Genomic DNA, 17,831 nt, shown 5'->3' with positions numbered 1-17,831 from the left:
TAGTGAGGGGGAGATAGTCAATAAACAAGTAAGTATGTAATATGTCAGAGGGTGATGAGTGCTATGGAGTAAAATGAAACTAGATAATCCCTATTCAGGGAATCTTGATGATAAGATTTACTGTTGTAGACTGAGTGGCTAGTGAAGGCCTCACTGATAAGGTAAGACATTTGAGCTAAGACCAGAAGGCAATGAAAGCATTATCAATACTGGTATCTAGGGTAAGAACAATCTAAGCAGAAGGAACAACAGAATTTCTGAAGCAAGCAAGCATGTGCTTAGTGAATATCATCTGCCTCCAAAGCTTTTGTGCTTTATTCTACACCAAGCTGCCTTCTCCTATTCCATCAGTGAGAGCCAGTAGAAACTTGTAACCGTGAAAAGTCAAATAACTAATATTGAAATAAAAATTCACTTACCAAATAAGTTTGCTTATGAATTATTCCTTTTAAGACTGTTAATGCAACTAAACATGTATTTTTAGAATAGTTTAAAAAATAAGAAACAGTATTTTATAACAATAATAATGGGAGCTACACTCAATTAGGAAAATAATGTAGTCACCCATGCAATGTTGTTATGTTAAAAATCTTAGCAACAAATACGAAAGTAAATATAAAATGAAACCTTATTCTGCTGTACAATTTCTTCCTCCAGACTACTGATTGTATGCTCATATTCAGAAATTATATTATTCAAATATTTTATTTCTTCTTTATCTTTGACTAATTCTCGACTGAGTTTAAGCTCTTGAAGACGGAGTTCTTCTATCTTCGTATGCCAAACGATTACCTGAAGATTTACAAATTATACATACAAATGTAAATACTATATAAACAAATATTTCTCCACTGATCTTAATGATTTTAATTCTAATTAATGGACATTCTATAACAAAATAAGATATAAAATTATCCTTGGTTGTTCCACAAGGAAAAGTTTATTTAGAATTTCCAGACTTTTCTAATACATGGGATCTTAACATAAAACATTTTTCAAATGATGTTGGAATGGATATCACTAACATTCACTTTCATTTATTCATTTACTTACATATATTTACTGGGTCCTTAGTGTATGTATGTAATTGCAACATTCATTTTACTTTCATAAATAAAAATCTTAAATGTTTCTAGCCTAGAGAATAAAATTTAATTTCAAAATAATTATTTTTCGTTTAATTCCTTCCAAATGAGGGCAAAAAGAAAATTATTTTAAAAAATAAATGTGGGCCTACTACTTGTAAATAATTTTAAACATAATAATTATGAAGAGTAGAATTCAACTAACCACTATAATGTTTAAGAATAATTATAATTAGTATTTAATTAATATATAAACTTTCCTAGAGTGTTTAAAATTCTTTGATATTATACAATCTAAGCATTTCTATTGAAACCATGGCTTAGAGGAGTCTCATTTTATTTATAAAAGGATATCCAAATAGCCCAAACTCCTAATTTATAAAACCTGAACTAATAAATTATGCATGGAATTTTGTTCATATATTAAGCATTATTCACATAGGCACATATTAACTCAAAGTTATTATGCAACTCTTTTGAAAATACTGAACTTAAAATCAATGTTTTACCTTTTGGGCTCCCCTGGCATCCTTTAAAGTGCTTATTAACTCTTCCAGCCCCTTTAACTTTAATTCCATCTCCAGTGTTTTGTTCTTCATATTTCTATGTTCTTGTTGAGAATTTTTCATTTCTTGCATTATCTTCAGTTTGTCATTTTGTAACTGAATCATTGTTTTAGAGAACGTTTCCTGTTGTGCCAAGGGTAAAGCTCCACTAAATTGCCGTCGTAGAGACTGAATTGTTTGGCGCAAATGTGTTGCTCTGTTTCTCCCCTCCAAACGGGCAGAATAGAGAGCTTGTTCTTTTTCATCAAGTTTCTGCTCTAAGCGCAAATTATGGGCCTCCATCTTCTGCAGCTTAGACGTAACCGACTCCAACTTACCAAGAGCGGTAGCCTCACTAACTTGAAGAGAAACAAGGTGTTGGTGCAGCTTGGCAATTAGTGCCTTTTCATCAGACTGTGCCTAATATAAAAAATATATGTTTGTAGGAAGTTTCAAGTTTTCCCAATGAAACTTATCATGGATTTAAAATCACAATTTACTAAATGAAATTTAAAACAGGGTGCTACATGAGATCCTACAAAAATCTAACCTTGCTTTAACACAAATTGCAAAAGAAGTGTAGAAACCTAGAATCAAACTTATTTAAAATCTAAATCTGGCAGCTAACAGTTGGAATATTACTGTTTTTTTGAAAACTTCCATATATTAATAACAGTATTGATAATAATACTAATGCAGACAATGTGGGTTTTTTTAATCCTAAAAAAACTTAGAATGTGAGAAGATGTGAAAAACTATATATAAATACAAGAGAAAATATTGTTATGAAAGACATGTTTCTCCTCACTGTCTGGACTTTGAACAGCAGCCAGCACAATGCATCTGTAAGCATTTAAATGCTTTTCTGTGTTATGAATGGCATTTCAAATTAACGAGTTTTTCTAATCAACTTACAACTAACAAAAATAGGAGCCTCTATTTGATATATCCTCTGATTAAAACTACAAAATCATCCCAATATCTAATGTAAATTTAGGAAAAAGAAAAGAATCTATATAGAAGAGTTAATCCTGCACATACCTGATAGTCTAACAGCTGCATTCTGATGGACTCTACTTCCTTTTCCCTGGACTGTTGTTGTGCATTCAAAATTTCAACTTGCCTTTTGGCAATGTCAGAAATCTCTTTTAGTCTAGGAAGTGATAAGATACTTCAGATACAATTGGGTACATTTTCTAAGTAAATAAATACTAAAATTTCAAATTTCTAGACCCTTGGAAAAGCCATTAGTTTGCAGCATCTCTTCTTTGTATGAAATAATGAAGTTTCCTGAACTGTTTCATGAAACATAATTCCATGAGGAGTTAACAAATGTTCTGTAAAAAATACTCCATTCCCAACATTCCTCTCCCTTGAAGACTCATATACATATCATATCAAATGCTCTGAGAAGTTCTAGAGTAAAAAATTATTTCAACCCGTACACATATAGCATTTTCCAAATGTATATGGTCAAAGAACTCCTCTCTCACACTTTTTTCATGAGATGCTTATTATCATGGTTTGGTATAGCTGGAATAAGGTATTAAGTAGGCTTACTTGATAAACTGTACAGTTAAGAATACAGAAATTTAAAATTGCCAGGTTCCCTAGATCAATTAATGTATGTTCTGATTTGCTTTATTTTAATTTGCTAGTTACCAGAAATGTGAAAAAGAGATTATACAATTGCAAAAAAAGGGTGGAGCTTGATGGTAAGTTATTAAATTTCCTATATGACTATTTTGATAAGATTAAACAGGTAAAATAAAATGCATTTTACTTTGGGCTGGAATAATTTTAGTTCAGCGTTAACAGATAAGTCAGGTTTCCTCATATTGATTAGAAGCTCTTACTGCCAGTTATGTAAGTTTTCACCAATTAAAATATAACAAAATGAGTAATTATAAATTAGTTTACTTCAAAAGATGAAGTACATGAGGTGAAAGGAAGAATAAAAAATGGGGTCATTCATAGTGAAAAGGGCTGGGAATAACTGATATTCCCAAAAGGACTATCAAGACACTAAAACAGTGGCTATAACTTTATGGGTAAGCCATAAACCCTTTTTATTAATTATTTGTGCTCGACAGATCAACTCAGGGATCCTCATACTTTTCTAATGAAGTAACACATAATTACAAAAGAGTGATTAGACAGCATCTACCTGGTGTACACAGTATTTCCTCCTTACATATATTGATATTTGAATTCTATGAGAATAAACTGTTTCCTTATGTAAAATGAAAACAACACTGTTATCAGAGTTATTAAGTGTAATTAGACGAGTCAGTATATGTTTAATAGATGTAAACTGAATCAAAATCTGTATTTTCTTTATATTTTTACAGCAACCTTATGAAATAAGTATTATTACTCCCTTAATAAGTTAATTTTAAACAAATTAAATGGCCACAACCCTTCCCTCCAAAAAAATATTAGTATGTGGAAAAACTAGATCTCAGAGAGTCCTGATTTCAAGTTCAGTGTTTTCTGTAATACTATTCCTGGGCTCTGAAAAATGTAAATCTTGAGAAGTTATTTCCTCTTCAATATTATTACTTATGCAGTTAAAAATCAATCTTGTTAATATTGTTTAACCCTGTTCTAATAAAAAGAAACCAGTAACAATTGCCACTAAGGATATTACCCCTTTACCACTGTAATTAGAGTTCATAAACACAAATTAGAGTAGACACAGCTAATCAAATGACTAAAAACTCCGCATGAACTTACTTTGATACTTCAACTTTTAGTTCCATTTCACTCTTCTCTAATTCTAGAATATGTTGCCTATCAGCATCACTTACTGTCTTGCTCACACTATCAGCTAATTCATCTCTTAACATCTGTTCCACTTTCTGTGCTTCCAAATTGATTTTGGTAAGCTGAGAAAAAGTAACAAAAAACATTCAGAAACATTAGTTTTTGGTGAGGTTTTCCTTTTAATATACCTTTCAGCACACTGCAGTTCTCTTTACTTTGCATTAGTCCAGATACTGCATTGGGTGTGAAGTATAAAGAATAGATTGACGAAGATAAGGGGAGAAAAAGCCAGGAACAAATTATGAAAACTCTAGTTATATGTCAACCCACCCAAAGTCATTTATATTAATCAACTCACAATCTAATAAGATATGAATCTCTGATATTCTTAATTTACTTGAAATGCCATATGCTCATTATATTTTACTGCAACTATATCATCTATAAACAAATCTAAACAGTTAATAAAATCTTATTAATATATATTTAATGACTCATTTAAAATAAACAAAATAACATGAATGATTTGAGAAATACACATTCTCAAGGTAAAGAAATATTATTAGAGTGCTACTTCATCATAAATTGTTGAATATTTGCAAACTATATTATTGCCAGCCAATTTAGTAATTTTGACCATATCAAAAGTCTAAAACTTCCTATTAGAATGAAGTCCCTGAGAGGAGAGATTACTGTCTATTTTATTTCATGCTATAACTCCAGTTCCCATACAGCATCTGGCATGTAATAGGCACTCAGAAATAATAACTGTTAAATGAAGGGATGGTAGTGGAAGGCAATTACATTATTAAGCAAATAACATCTTTTTGCACATTAAATCTAATAATGTAATGCTGGTGAGAAATAAGAACTCAATCACAGAAATACCTGCTTTCTTTTTAAACATTTCAGATTTAAAAATACATTATCTACCCATTACATGAAACACAAGCACTATATTAATATGCTACTTCAGAGTTACAAACAAACCTCTTCCAATAATACAATGGCTACCAAGACTAATTTTTTACTCTCTAACGGCATGAAAAAAATTATAATATCAAACCTCAGCAAATTTGGTTTCCAATTCAAAATTACGTTCTTCCACTTGCTTCAATGAAGTCTTCACATGTTCATACATTTTTTGAGAATGTTCAGCCCGCTGCCTTTCATTTAATTCCTTCATCTCCAGCATAGTGATTTTTTTTGAAATAGAAACAATCTCACTGTTGGTTATTGATTTCTTTGCCTTATCCATGTTAGATTCATTTCCTAAATGCAACAATACTTTGGTAAATCTCACACTGTTCTTATCAAAAATTTATCCCAGGTATTTTAGACATTGTATATAAGGGGGCAATATTGTTCTGTGGAAAACACACGAGCCTTTTGAATTATGACAGACCTGGACTCTAGTCTCAGCTCTGTTACTTCTTATCTGTATGCTACCTAACCTAATCTCTCTGGGATTTACATGTTTCGTCAGTCAAATGATAATACAGATTATTCTTCATAGGATTACAGGCATACCTTGTTTCATTGTGCTTTGCTTTATGGAGCTTCGCAAATACTGCATTTTTTTGTTTTGGTTTGTTTTTAAATTGAAGGTCTGTGGCAAACAACCCTGAGTCGAGCAAGTCTGTCGGTGCCATTTTTCCAACAGCACTTGCTCACTTTGTGTCTCTGTGTCACACTGGTAATCCTCACAATATTTCAAACTTTTTATTATATTTGTTATGGTATCTATGATCAGTGATCTTTGATGTTAGTATTAAGACAAAATGAAGGTTCAGATGATGGCTAGCATTTTTTAGCAATAAAGTATTTTAAAATAAAGGTATGTACTTTTTTTTTAGACATAATACTGTTGCACGCTAATAGACTATAGTATAGTGTAAACATAACTTTTATAGGTACTGGGAAACCAAAAAATTCCTGGGACTCATTTATTGCAATATTTGTTTTGTTGTGCCAATCTGGAGCCAAACGTGCAATATGTCCAAGGTATGCCTGAACTGAAATAACAATGTAAAAGATGTAGTGTAGGAGGTGTCACATGTAGATAGTCAAAAAAGGGCAAATAAATATATTTTGTTAACTGAAAGGAGATAAACTGTATAAGAGGCAATACAGTGAAGCAACACTACTTTGTGAATACAAGTGCAATGACTCAGAGTAAAAAAGTAAAATCTGAAGCCATGTGATTTAGGGATTTCGCCAAGTATCTTCTTTAACCCTGACTTTTATTTGGCCTTTGTATACATCTAATATAAAATATTTTACCAGTTATTATACCCTTATCTCATATATGCAGTTGTATAGCTTGTCCTTGGACACAGAAGTGTGTGGTTAAATGAAAAGAGAACGAAAGCCCCCTGATTTACCATGAAAAGGCATCACGTAGGATTATCATTAGTTAGTCACCTTTTAAGAAGAGAAAACTAATACTTTTGCTTTGCACAACAGACATGCTCCAGGAAAAAAAATTTGGTAGAGTGTTTTATTTTTTTAGAGAGTCAATTAACCATATGTTCAGGGAAGTCAATTATTTTAAGGAACTAATAAGCAGTGATTTACTCTGTAAACAGTTGTAACACCAATAATGCCCCCTCCTATCTTTCTAGCTTCAGAAGCTTGAGTTTTATAACTGAGTTTGCTCAAAGAAATATATATATTTTTGAAACTAAACAAACTGTTTTGGTGTCTGTCTCAGCTTTAAGAAGTGCTTCATTTTGTTCTGTATGTGTCTTTAAATAGTATATGATTTTAGAATAGCTGCTGCAAGCAGTGATCAAATAACTAACAGTAATGTTACTGAAAGAAGCTAAAAGTGTTAGGAAACCATTATGGTATAGAGACTCATTCAGGCAACCCTAAGCACCATGAAGGAAAGAAAAAAAAAATTGCAGTAAATACAGATATACAAGGAACATAAAACCTCTTCTCCATTCTCTTTAGTGCTAAACTTTGCTAATGAAAAGAGGCACATCACAGGGGCTGCAATGGACACTAGTCTACTCTATATTCTTGTGTTTGGAGTGTCCTAGAGAGAGGGTAACAGCCCAACACCAATCAATTCCTGCATGAAAAAAGCTAAAAAAGTGACACTTTTAAACAAAGATATAAGGGTAACAGGAAATAAAAGCTTTTAAACTTCAGTGATATATTGTGGAGTTCCAGAATTTGGAGGGAAGCTTTTCATGTCTCTGTTCAGAATTGAGGGGTTGACATTCGAACCATGGCTTTGGAAGACAGGCAATGGTGAGGTCATTCCAAGATAAGGAAACAGCTTAAACACAGGTATTTAAACCACATCAGAGCTGCCTCTCCACAGGACCTTGCTGGAGGCTGTACTTCTCTGGCTTGTCACAGAGCACTACAGGATGCATTAAGTGCGCTTTTCTGGCAGCCCAGTTAACCTTTACTTTTCCTCTATAAGATTTGGACCCTGGAGCCAAACCAGGGAGCTAGCAAGAGTAAGGCAGGCTTGTAAAATTATAGCCATGTGCAGCTGTACAACAACAGTACTACCACTAGCAGCTCTGTTAAAGTATTTATAGAGAGAAAATTTCAGAACTAAGCTGAGTAATATAGTGGATAAATATTTGTGAAAAAATTTATTTTTTATTTATATTTTTCTGACAGGGATTGAAGCTGTTAGCCTCATCTGATGGAAGATATGAATAATTCACCTATGTATGTTTGAGGTTGACAGACTTGTAAAATCTTTTAAAAAATAAAGCTAGACTTTATATTAAAAAAAAAAAACTTCAGTGCTCTAAAGCCATGTATCGGAGAGATTAAGGTATTTGAAAATTAAGGAATTTCTATAGGGAATTCAGCACTTACTAAAGAAACACAGGATAGAATGAACAAAGAACTTACTAAAACTGTATATAATATTCTTTTCTATATCTTAGTTAAAATGGTATCTTCTTTTGTGTAAGAGCTACATGGAAGTCAATTCACTTTTAATCTCTTAATGAATTAAAAAGTACATTTCTAAAAGTAGCTTATTTTAGACCTCCCAATGTTAAGCCTCTCTAAGCTACATGTCTCAGTTACCAATTTAATAGTAACAGAAACTTTGAATAGCATTAGCGCTCTAAGGTCTAGAAAACAAATTAAAACATTTTATCCAAAGGGGCAAATTTATTTGAAAATTATAAAGCATAATGCTAGTGAGATAAAATTATTTAAATGTTGTGAACTAGGATAACCATTTGAAAAACTAATATGGAAAATCCTAGCAGAAGCCACAAAGATTTTAATACCCTTTGAGACAATAATATCTCTGTTAGATATAAATGAAGATGTTCACTGCAGCACTATAAGCAATAGCAAAAATTAGAAAAGCTAGTGATTTGATCACCCAAACACAGTAACTTATTGCATGAATATTTATAAGTATGATGAATACAAAATGAAATATTTTGATATCTACTAAATAAATATAGCATATAATGTTTATTATAATTTAAAGTGTATAAAATGTATAAGCATGTATAAGGTCATACAAAAAAATGATACAGTAGTGGAACTATGAGCAATATAAATTCTTCTAAAATTTTTCTGATGTTCTAGGTGATCTTTTAATTTAAAAATATAAAATGATATATTCCTAATATAACTTTATACACAGTGAAAAAACTCATAATACTATCATTAAAATACAGGTATTTCAAAATTATTATCAGTCTTAATTGTTAAATGGTTCAATATAGCTAATGCTCAGTCATACATTTTTAACATATATGATTTCATTAGAAACAAATCCAATTTAATAACTAAAAACCTAACTTTGGTAAAGATTAGTACAAGATATTACTCATCAACCGCCTGTTAAATTAAACTGTTAGGCAGAGAGTGCATTTTTATCAAAATACTTCCTTTTTATCTGGTATAGAAAGGCACTTTAAATGAAAAATATTCACTATTAGATCTTAATCATTTTATATTATCAGAGTCATAATACTTACCTAATTTAGTTTCTTGTTCCCAGGCTTGTTCAATAGTGTGAAGTTTTTCCTTGGTAATCTCCAGTTCTTTACTTACAGACTCCATTTGTTCTTTTAGGGATGCATTTTCACACTGAATAAAATAGAAACATCACTGAGCAACTACATTGTACATTGTAATTCAGATTAATACCACATATGTGACACTGTCTGAACTTTATATAATAATCTCCTAAAGCTCACAATCTAGTTTTTTTTTTAACGAATGTAGAAGTTCCTCTGCATGTAATACAGATAGACATACACATAACATATATGTTGTATACACACACACATATATTATTTTAAAATAATCATCAAAATCTTGTATATCCGATATGTGGCCCTAAACTCCTGAGTATTAGCTTCTGCCATGTTCACTTTGGCCAACGTGGAACACTCAAGAGTCTCACAATCTTCATAAACCACTGCTTACTTCCCTCATTCATACCAAGGGTTACTGAGCATCCATAGCATGCCATCGGTGACAGGTACTGTATGTTCATGATGAAAAGAAACAGACAAACTTCTGGCCTTCATAGGCCTCACCATTTGGTGTCTGTGGGTATATGTGTGGTAGGAGTTGGGGAGACTGTGGAATGCAGCAGAGTGTAAACAGATAAGCAAAGAAAAAAATTCACTAAACAGGTCAAGATCTAGAATGAAACAGAGTACAAAACCAAAGAATAATAAAAAGTAGCATATCCAGATAGAGTGCTTAAAGAAAGTATTAACCACCGAAGAGGTGGTATTTAAGCTGAAACTGATGGTAAGAGGAGCCAATCTTGACAAGAAACCAGCCATGGAAAGAACTGGTATACTACTGGTAAACCCAGATGCTCCAAAGCAGGAAAGAGTCTGGAGTGTTAGAGGACTTGAGCACAGTGAGCAAAAATCAGAGTGAAGAGGAATAAAAAAAAAGTTGAAGAGATAATAGGGGGCCATACCAGGCAAGGCATGGTATGTCAAGACAAGTAACTGGAATTTAACTTAATGTATAATAGGAAATCATTTAAAGATTTAAAGGGAGAAGTTTTAACCAATCATTCTGAATAAAATGTGGAGAATAAATAAAGGGGTAAATAGAGAAATGAGAAATTAGTCAGGAAGATACTGTAAAGTCCAGATGAGGGATGACACTGGTTTAGATTACAGTTATAGCAGGGAAGATGGAGAAAAGAGGACACATAAGAATTAATTACATTTGGGGGGAAAACGATAAAGGAAAGGAATGACTAGAGAATAATTCTAAGATATCTGCCTTAACTAAATGAGTAGATAATAGTGGCATACACTGAAACAGGAACAACTATGAGAGAAATAGACATCAGGAATTAAATTTGGACACGTTAATTTAGAGATTCCCTTGAAACATGAGTTGTTAAGTAGGTAATTCCATACAGAAGAACAGAGTTCTGAGAAGTCAGGCTGGAAACATAAAATGTAGGAGTTGGCACATAAGTATAATATTTTAAGCTCATTTATTCTTCATTTTAACAAATAGAATGTCTACTACATGCCAGGTATTCTAAGCACTGGACTGAAATGGTAAACAAATTCCATCCTAAAACTTGTATTTTAATGGAGCAATTGGAAAATAAGCCAATATATAACATACTGTCAGGTAATAAGCATTATGAAGAAAAATAAAACAGGGTAATGAATTTTTTTAAAAATTATTTATTTATTTATTTTTGGCTGGGTTGGATCCTCGTTGCTGTGCGCGGGCTTTCTCTAGTTGCGGTGAGCGGAGGCTACTCTTCGTTGTGGTCCACGGGCTTACTCATTGTGGTGACTTCTCTTGTTGCAGAGCACCGGCTCTAGGCGCGTGGGCTTCAATAGTTGTGGTGCACGGGCTTAGCTGCTCCACAGCACGTGGGATCTTCCCAGACCAGGGCTCAAACCCATGTCCCCTGCATTGGCAGGCGGATTCTTAACCACTGTGCCACCAGGGAAGTCCTGAGATTTTTTTTTTTTTAAAGGGTGATGTTATAATGAAAAGGAAGATAAGGGAATAAAACATGACTTTCTGGTAACATGCACAATTACAGCCCAGTTCCTAGATACTGTAAATTTGTAGGAGAAAAACAAAAAAGGGCTTAAGGTGTTTTAAATATCTTGCTACCCTTTTTGCTTCTCTTACTTCCAGACTCTTTCAAAGGATAACTGTGGCCTTGCTCCACATCCCATTTTCATACCCCAGCCCTGGTACTGTACCCTCATTTATTACCACTCTTACCTCTAATATTCAATCATTCTCTCCCTTTTAGCTCTAAATTTTCTTTTCCTCTCCTCTCAAACTTCATTGGTCTCCTTTTTAAAAAAATTTTTTTGAAAAAACACAGCAAATCCTCTTAATTTTACCTTAGTCCATATCTATTTCTCTTGTCTGCTATTATCAAATTTCCAGTTTTTTAATTGCCTTATCACCCATTCGGTTTTTGTATTTCTTTACCACCCACTCTGTTTTTCATATTCTAAAAATTGATTTTCATCACCTTTATTCAATCCCTGAAGTTAACATCTATTAGCTCTAACTCTGTGCCAAACAGCAGGTACCAAACCCACAAAAATGAATTAAGTAGAGATTCTGATATCAAGAGGCTTATATTCCTGTAGGAGAGGCACACATATAAACACATATAATATGATGTGATATAAATAGCAGAACTAGGTACAAAATATAGAAATAACAGAGAGGGTGAGTTTTTTCTATAAAGAAGGATGCTACAGAAATAAAGATAGTGTCTGAAAAAAGTTTTGAAACATGAATAGAAATTCACTGAGCAGAAAAACTGGGAGAGGAGGAAGGGCTTTCTAAACAAAGAAAACTGCATGTACAGAAGAACATACGAAACACTGTGGTGGAGAAAACTGGTAGTTCACTTTCTAAAACATTAATTGTGAAACTCCTTAGAATGTCACAGTAGATGACATGAGTTACGTGAGGGCTAATCACAAAAGTCACTTATTCTTTAAGTGACTGGCAGCTTTTGAGAGGTTTTAAGCAAGGGAAGGACATGGTCAGACGCAGGTTTAGAATGATCACTTTGGTGGCAGCAAAGAGGATACAACACTGGAGGTAACGGTATGGGTAATGGTTACCACAGTAAAGATAATAAAGAATAAAACTAAGACATTGCCAATAGAGAGGGGCATATGTTCAGAATTATAACTGAGATACAGGAAGTAAAGGAGAGAAAGGGATACAACACAGAGACAAAATTTTTTAAGGTTTGAGTAGAGATGAAAAATATTAACTGGGAAAATAAATTTTAAAAGTTAAAAATTACTCATTGATACGCTATCTGCAGGAGATTTCTTATCTATGATTGTCTAATGCTAGAGAAGAGAGGACAACAGACATGAAAGATGGGAAAAAATAAATTTTTATTACACTTAAATATTTAGAATTTTCCATAAAAATTAATATAATCATCTCTCTTCAAAAATAATAAAAAGTAAACTGATCATGATTATTTCTAGTTAATATTAATAAATAATGACTCAGATAATTTTGTAGGAGTCATTGAAAGCTATTCAGAATGTTTTCTTGAACGTGTCCCCCTAAGCAAGTGAGAGCTTTTGAGCCAAAAGAATTATATCTCCTTCCATTCCAATGAGAGGATCATAAAAGAGAATGAACCAAAAGACATAAGCCTTTATTTTTCATAAAGATAAACAAAATCAGGAGCTTGTTTTGCCTGCTGTAAAAGGTACGAAGGTCGAGTGGCTAGAAGACAATTACAAAGTGTCTGGGCCATATTCATAGACTCCTTGAATTAAACTAATGATACTCCGTCCTATTCTTCTCTCTCTCTACAGTAAGAAACGATAGGGATTTGCAGAACTCATAGGTCCAGGAAGAACCATGGATATCTCATCTACTCTCTGCTACATCCACCCCAAAGAGCCATGGACCATGAGGGAATAATTTACACTGGGATCAGGGCAAGAGAAAGGAATGGGTACTTAATAATGCTTCCTCTTCTGACTACATTATCCTATCTGTTCCATGTTCTTTTTTCTTTTTTAAGTACCTGATGGAAAGAGATTTCATTCAGCTAAATCACACAAGTGGGCTAAGGAAGAAAACCTGGAAGAAGTCATCCAGAAGTCATTTTGCACCTATAAATATCACCAAAGAAGAATGGCTAAAATCACAAGGTTTAAGGATCACACCTACTTACCTCTAGGTGTTCCAAGTTATTTGTTCTTTGAACAAGCATATTATCTTTTTGCAAGATGTCTCTGTACTTAGCAGTCAGTTCATTGTATTGTTTATTGGCCAATGCTAGTTCAGACAGAGAGACACTATTATCTATAACTTTTTGGAGTGCTGCAATCTTGAAAACAGCCATTTCCTATGTAAATAAAGATACACTGAATTAAGGTGGTGTATTTTTTTCTGGTAAAGCACTAGCCACTTTTGAGGATAAGGTAATACAGCTGAAAGCAAAACAGATTTTAGAATAATTTAAAAAATTAGATTTCTCAAGTAAGAGTTGCATATATTGCATATATTACAATATATTACAATAATTATTAATTACTTTCATACAAGAAATAATATTTGGAAATTTTAAATCATAATAAAAATAAAGTGAACCCTTTTATAACTCCTGTCATAGTTAAATGAAATTCAGTTAATTTGAGAAAAGCGTAATATACAGCAGCAAGAGAACATATCACTTAGAATATATCTTTGGATGGCTTTTCTAAATTTCATAAGGTTAAAAAAAAAACTTGTCTTTTGAATGGCAAAATTTGCATCACCACAGGTAACATTTACAACTTTGCTACTTCTGCTTATTTATAATTAATAACAAACTAGCTTTATAATAAAAGAAAATTTTTTGTTCACAGGAAAGAAACATTATTTAGGGAAAAAAAACTTCTCTGCATCATAGCTATCTGTAACAAATAATATCAAAGGCTTTAAATTACTTGGTTCATCTTCAACTCTTTAGCTACAGAGCTGTAAGAGTCACTATTCAAAGACACTGTATTAACACCAAAAAGAAATGACTGAACATAAAACCAAATTTATGAAGTGAGAAAGATAAAGAATTTATGAGTTCCCTGGAGGACTCATAAATTGGTTAGGACTCAGTGCTTTCACTGCAGTGGCCTGGGTTCAATTCCCGGTCGGGGAACTACGATCCCGCAAGCTGTGCAGCTTGGCCAAAAAATTTAAAATATTAAAAAATTTTAAAAAAATAAAAAGAATTTATGGTTATAATTCATTCTGAAGTAGAGTAATGAGGGGAAAATATTTGTAATAGTGCTTCAGATCTCATTTTGAAAACTTCCCTATATAAATAAATACACCCTAGTCTACCTTACCCTTGGGATTCAGTTTCACTTTTGTTTTGTGGTGAGGGAGATCATGTTTCCCATCCTTAAAAATATCCCTTTTTTTGGCTTTCCAATTGTTGCAAAAACAAACAAAAAATCCAGGTTGAACAATCAGGTTGAAGAGGAAGAAGATTCTAGTTCTTTCTTCCCTTCTATCTCAAACACTAGCTATATTTGTAATACTCTAAGAAAAGTACATTCTACAAAATCTAACACAAAATAAAATCAAGAACATTTCATATTGAAAATAGGTTTATTAGCATGACAATTTCACCCATTACTATATTTAAAAGGGGGTGGAAAGGAACTCAAGTTCATTTTAATTTTACTTTGAATTCTTCTATTTACATGCTCCTATGTAAATTTAGACATGTCAAATGAACATATACATGCTTAAATAAGGTATGATCAGATGTGAAGCAAGGTGTAGAAGAGTCGCATGGCATGCAACTTTTTGTGTCTTTGTTAATAACTTGCAAAAAGAAACATTAGAAGGATTATCAGTTACCTAAAGGGGGTGGAAAGATGAAGTAGAATGAAGTGAAAGGTACAAGGACAGAAGTAAGCTTTCTCTGCTGACATCTTTTGTACATGTAAATGTTTTATATATTCAAATTTAATTTTTTAAAAAGTTATCCCTAAAACTGAAAACAAATGTAAAATAAATGAACCTAACTATATAGCAATTGTATAGCATAACCACACAAAGAGGAGAATTACTTCAAGTCACTATAGAATATGTTACCATGACGATACATCCTTAGTGAGAGATATTCTAAAGAAAATAAGAACTGTAAAGAAACTTTATATCTAGTAGCACTGGTATTGTTATTGTTAAGACCAATACAAGATTATTGTTTTCAAATTAATGTATGAATATTGTAGTATAAAACAAATAATTATTTTAATGTCATTTTAATAGAGATTTCCATGTTAAAAAAATAAAGTACAAAATCAAAGGTTAGTAAAAACTCCATACTATTACTTATCCTAAAATGTTAAATTTGAATTAAAAATAACACTATGAACTCATGATTTAAATCTATACATATTTTCCTAACCGGACTAGTAGCAATGACACTCCAAGAGCAATGACACCTAGGACCAGTTTTTGGTATCTAAATGCTGTCCCCACTAAAACGAACCAGGGCTCTTTAGAGAAATGGCTTATTCCAAGCCTGCCTAAGAAGTATACAAGGTGCATCTTGGACATATGCTGTTCCAGAAAACAAACTAAGCTTTGCAGTTTGGTTCAAAGACTAACGTATTTCTGTCAAAAAGGATACAAGAACCTTCTTTAAAGGGCTCTCACTGGCCAAAGTTGAGACAAAAGAATAATGACTACACCTGAGTAAAACACACTGAATATTTAAAAGTGTGTGAGTCTGTTATGATACTTAAAGAAGAGAAAGCTGGAGGGTGCAGTGGGTGGGAGGGGATAGGTAGAAGCAGACTACACAAACTCTGTATTCTGAAAACTGGTCATTAAAAGGAAAGAATGACCAGTTTTTATCTTGCCTTTCTAGTTAGGAACCATACTTCAAGATAACCAAAGAGCTTGGGCTAATGAGGAGAAGCTCTTTATTTTATAAAGAATACCTGCTAATAAATGAAGAGAACATAATATAATCAGAAAATCATGATTTTTGCAACTCTTAATGAAACAATTGGGTCAGGCAACAACAATCACCAGTGGACACTAAAACCATTAGGAGAATTGATGAAGAACTGGTTATTTGCATGGTATCAAAATATCACCAAAGAATTAACTAAATCACTTAATAATAGAGATATATGGCTGTCTCCCCCTTAAGAAAGTAATCAATCATGAAACATGGGACTACCAGACATTCCATATCTTGAAGTGATACACTATAAAGTATTACTTATAAAGTACAAAACATTACTTATGAAGTGTTCTTGCCAAAAATGTTTAACCTTAATATAACCAAGGCTTCAAAGCTAACTTTTAGTAAATACAATGGATACAGGAACAAGTAAAATTATGAAAGAAAATAATCAGAGAAATAGTCATCATTTTTCAGAGAGAGGAGGAAAAAAAGGGGGAGATTCTATATTAAAAAGACTTAGGACATGTAACATACAAATACAATGCAGGGTCCTTGACTGGATCCTGGGACAACTGAGGAAATGTGAATATGATCTGGACGTTAGATAATATAAGGTATTGTTGTCAATTTTGTTAAGTGTGATAAAGTTATTGTGGTTATGTAAACAGAAAAAGACTTTTTTAGAGATGCACACTAAAATATTTAGGGGAGAAATGTCTTCAATTAAAATATTCTACAAAAAAACAGATGAAGCAATAAGAGTGGAATGTTAATAAATGTTAACTATTAATCCAGGTGATGGGTATTCATCATACTATCCTTTCTTCTTCATGTTTGAAAATTTTCAGAGTTGAAAAAAATCAGACGTACCTTAAAACGTTGCAAACGTCCAATTTTTTCACCAACTTCAGCCTCCATTGATATCAATTCATTCTTCTGTTTCCAATTTTCTTTTCTAAGTTGTCTCTCCATTTCTACTAAAGTAGTATATTGTCTTATGAGTGACTTTTCATTCACTTGTAAGACTGTGATCTTTCTGCTATTTTCTGAAAGTGTTTTTTTCATTTCATCTGAATCCATCTGAAGAGCACTGAGCAAATTCTGCACAAAGTCACATTTATATTACTTGTTAAATCTAGCTATCTTGGGCTTCCCTGGTGGCACAGTGGTTGAGAATCTGCCTGCCAATGCAGGGGACACGGGTTCGAGCCCTGGTCTGGGAAGACCCCACATGCCGTGGAGCAACTAGGCCCATGAGCCACTACTACTGAGCCTGCGCGTCTGGAGCCTGTGCCCCGCAACAAGAGAGGCCACGACAGTGAAAGGCCCACGCACCACGATGAAGAGTGGCCCCCGCTCGCCGCAACTAGAGAAAGCCCTCGCATAGAAACGAAGACCCAACACAAACAAAAAAAAAAATTTTTTTAATAAATAAATAAATAAGTCAGGAGCTCTTTAAAAAAAAAAAAAAAATCTAGGTATCTTAGTTTGTACAGTATTATATATTGA

At 32.8% G+C, this 17,831-nt stretch overlaps 1 protein-coding gene across 1 annotated transcript in view; it reads right to left on the bottom strand.

The window, feature by feature from the left end:
• The window catches only part of CEP290 (centrosomal protein 290), a 105,697-nt gene that overhangs the window by 47,533 nt on the left and 40,333 nt on the right, over window positions 1-17,831 (bottom strand). The window contains exons 25-32 of the mRNA XM_061205182.1: window positions 17,193-17,423; window positions 13,584-13,757; window positions 9,376-9,487; window positions 5,463-5,668; window positions 4,367-4,518; window positions 2,672-2,783; window positions 1,595-2,050; window positions 628-792 (exon numbers count right to left, since the gene is read on the bottom strand). Of these exons, the coding sequence (XP_061061165.1) occupies window positions 628-792; window positions 1,595-2,050; window positions 2,672-2,783; window positions 4,367-4,518; window positions 5,463-5,668; window positions 9,376-9,487; window positions 13,584-13,757; window positions 17,193-17,423 (1,608 nt within the window). The remainder of the gene's footprint in view (window positions 1-627; window positions 793-1,594; window positions 2,051-2,671; window positions 2,784-4,366; window positions 4,519-5,462; window positions 5,669-9,375; window positions 9,488-13,583; window positions 13,758-17,192; window positions 17,424-17,831) is intronic.

The sequence above is a fragment of the Eubalaena glacialis genome, chromosome 11 (genome assembly GCF_028564815.1).
Source record: "Eubalaena glacialis isolate mEubGla1 chromosome 11, mEubGla1.1.hap2.+ XY, whole genome shotgun sequence".
NCBI classification, from domain to species: domain Eukaryota; kingdom Metazoa; phylum Chordata; class Mammalia; order Artiodactyla; family Balaenidae; genus Eubalaena; species Eubalaena glacialis.
Note: the sequence above shows the minus strand (reverse complement) of the source record. Positions and strands in the feature narration are given on the sequence as shown.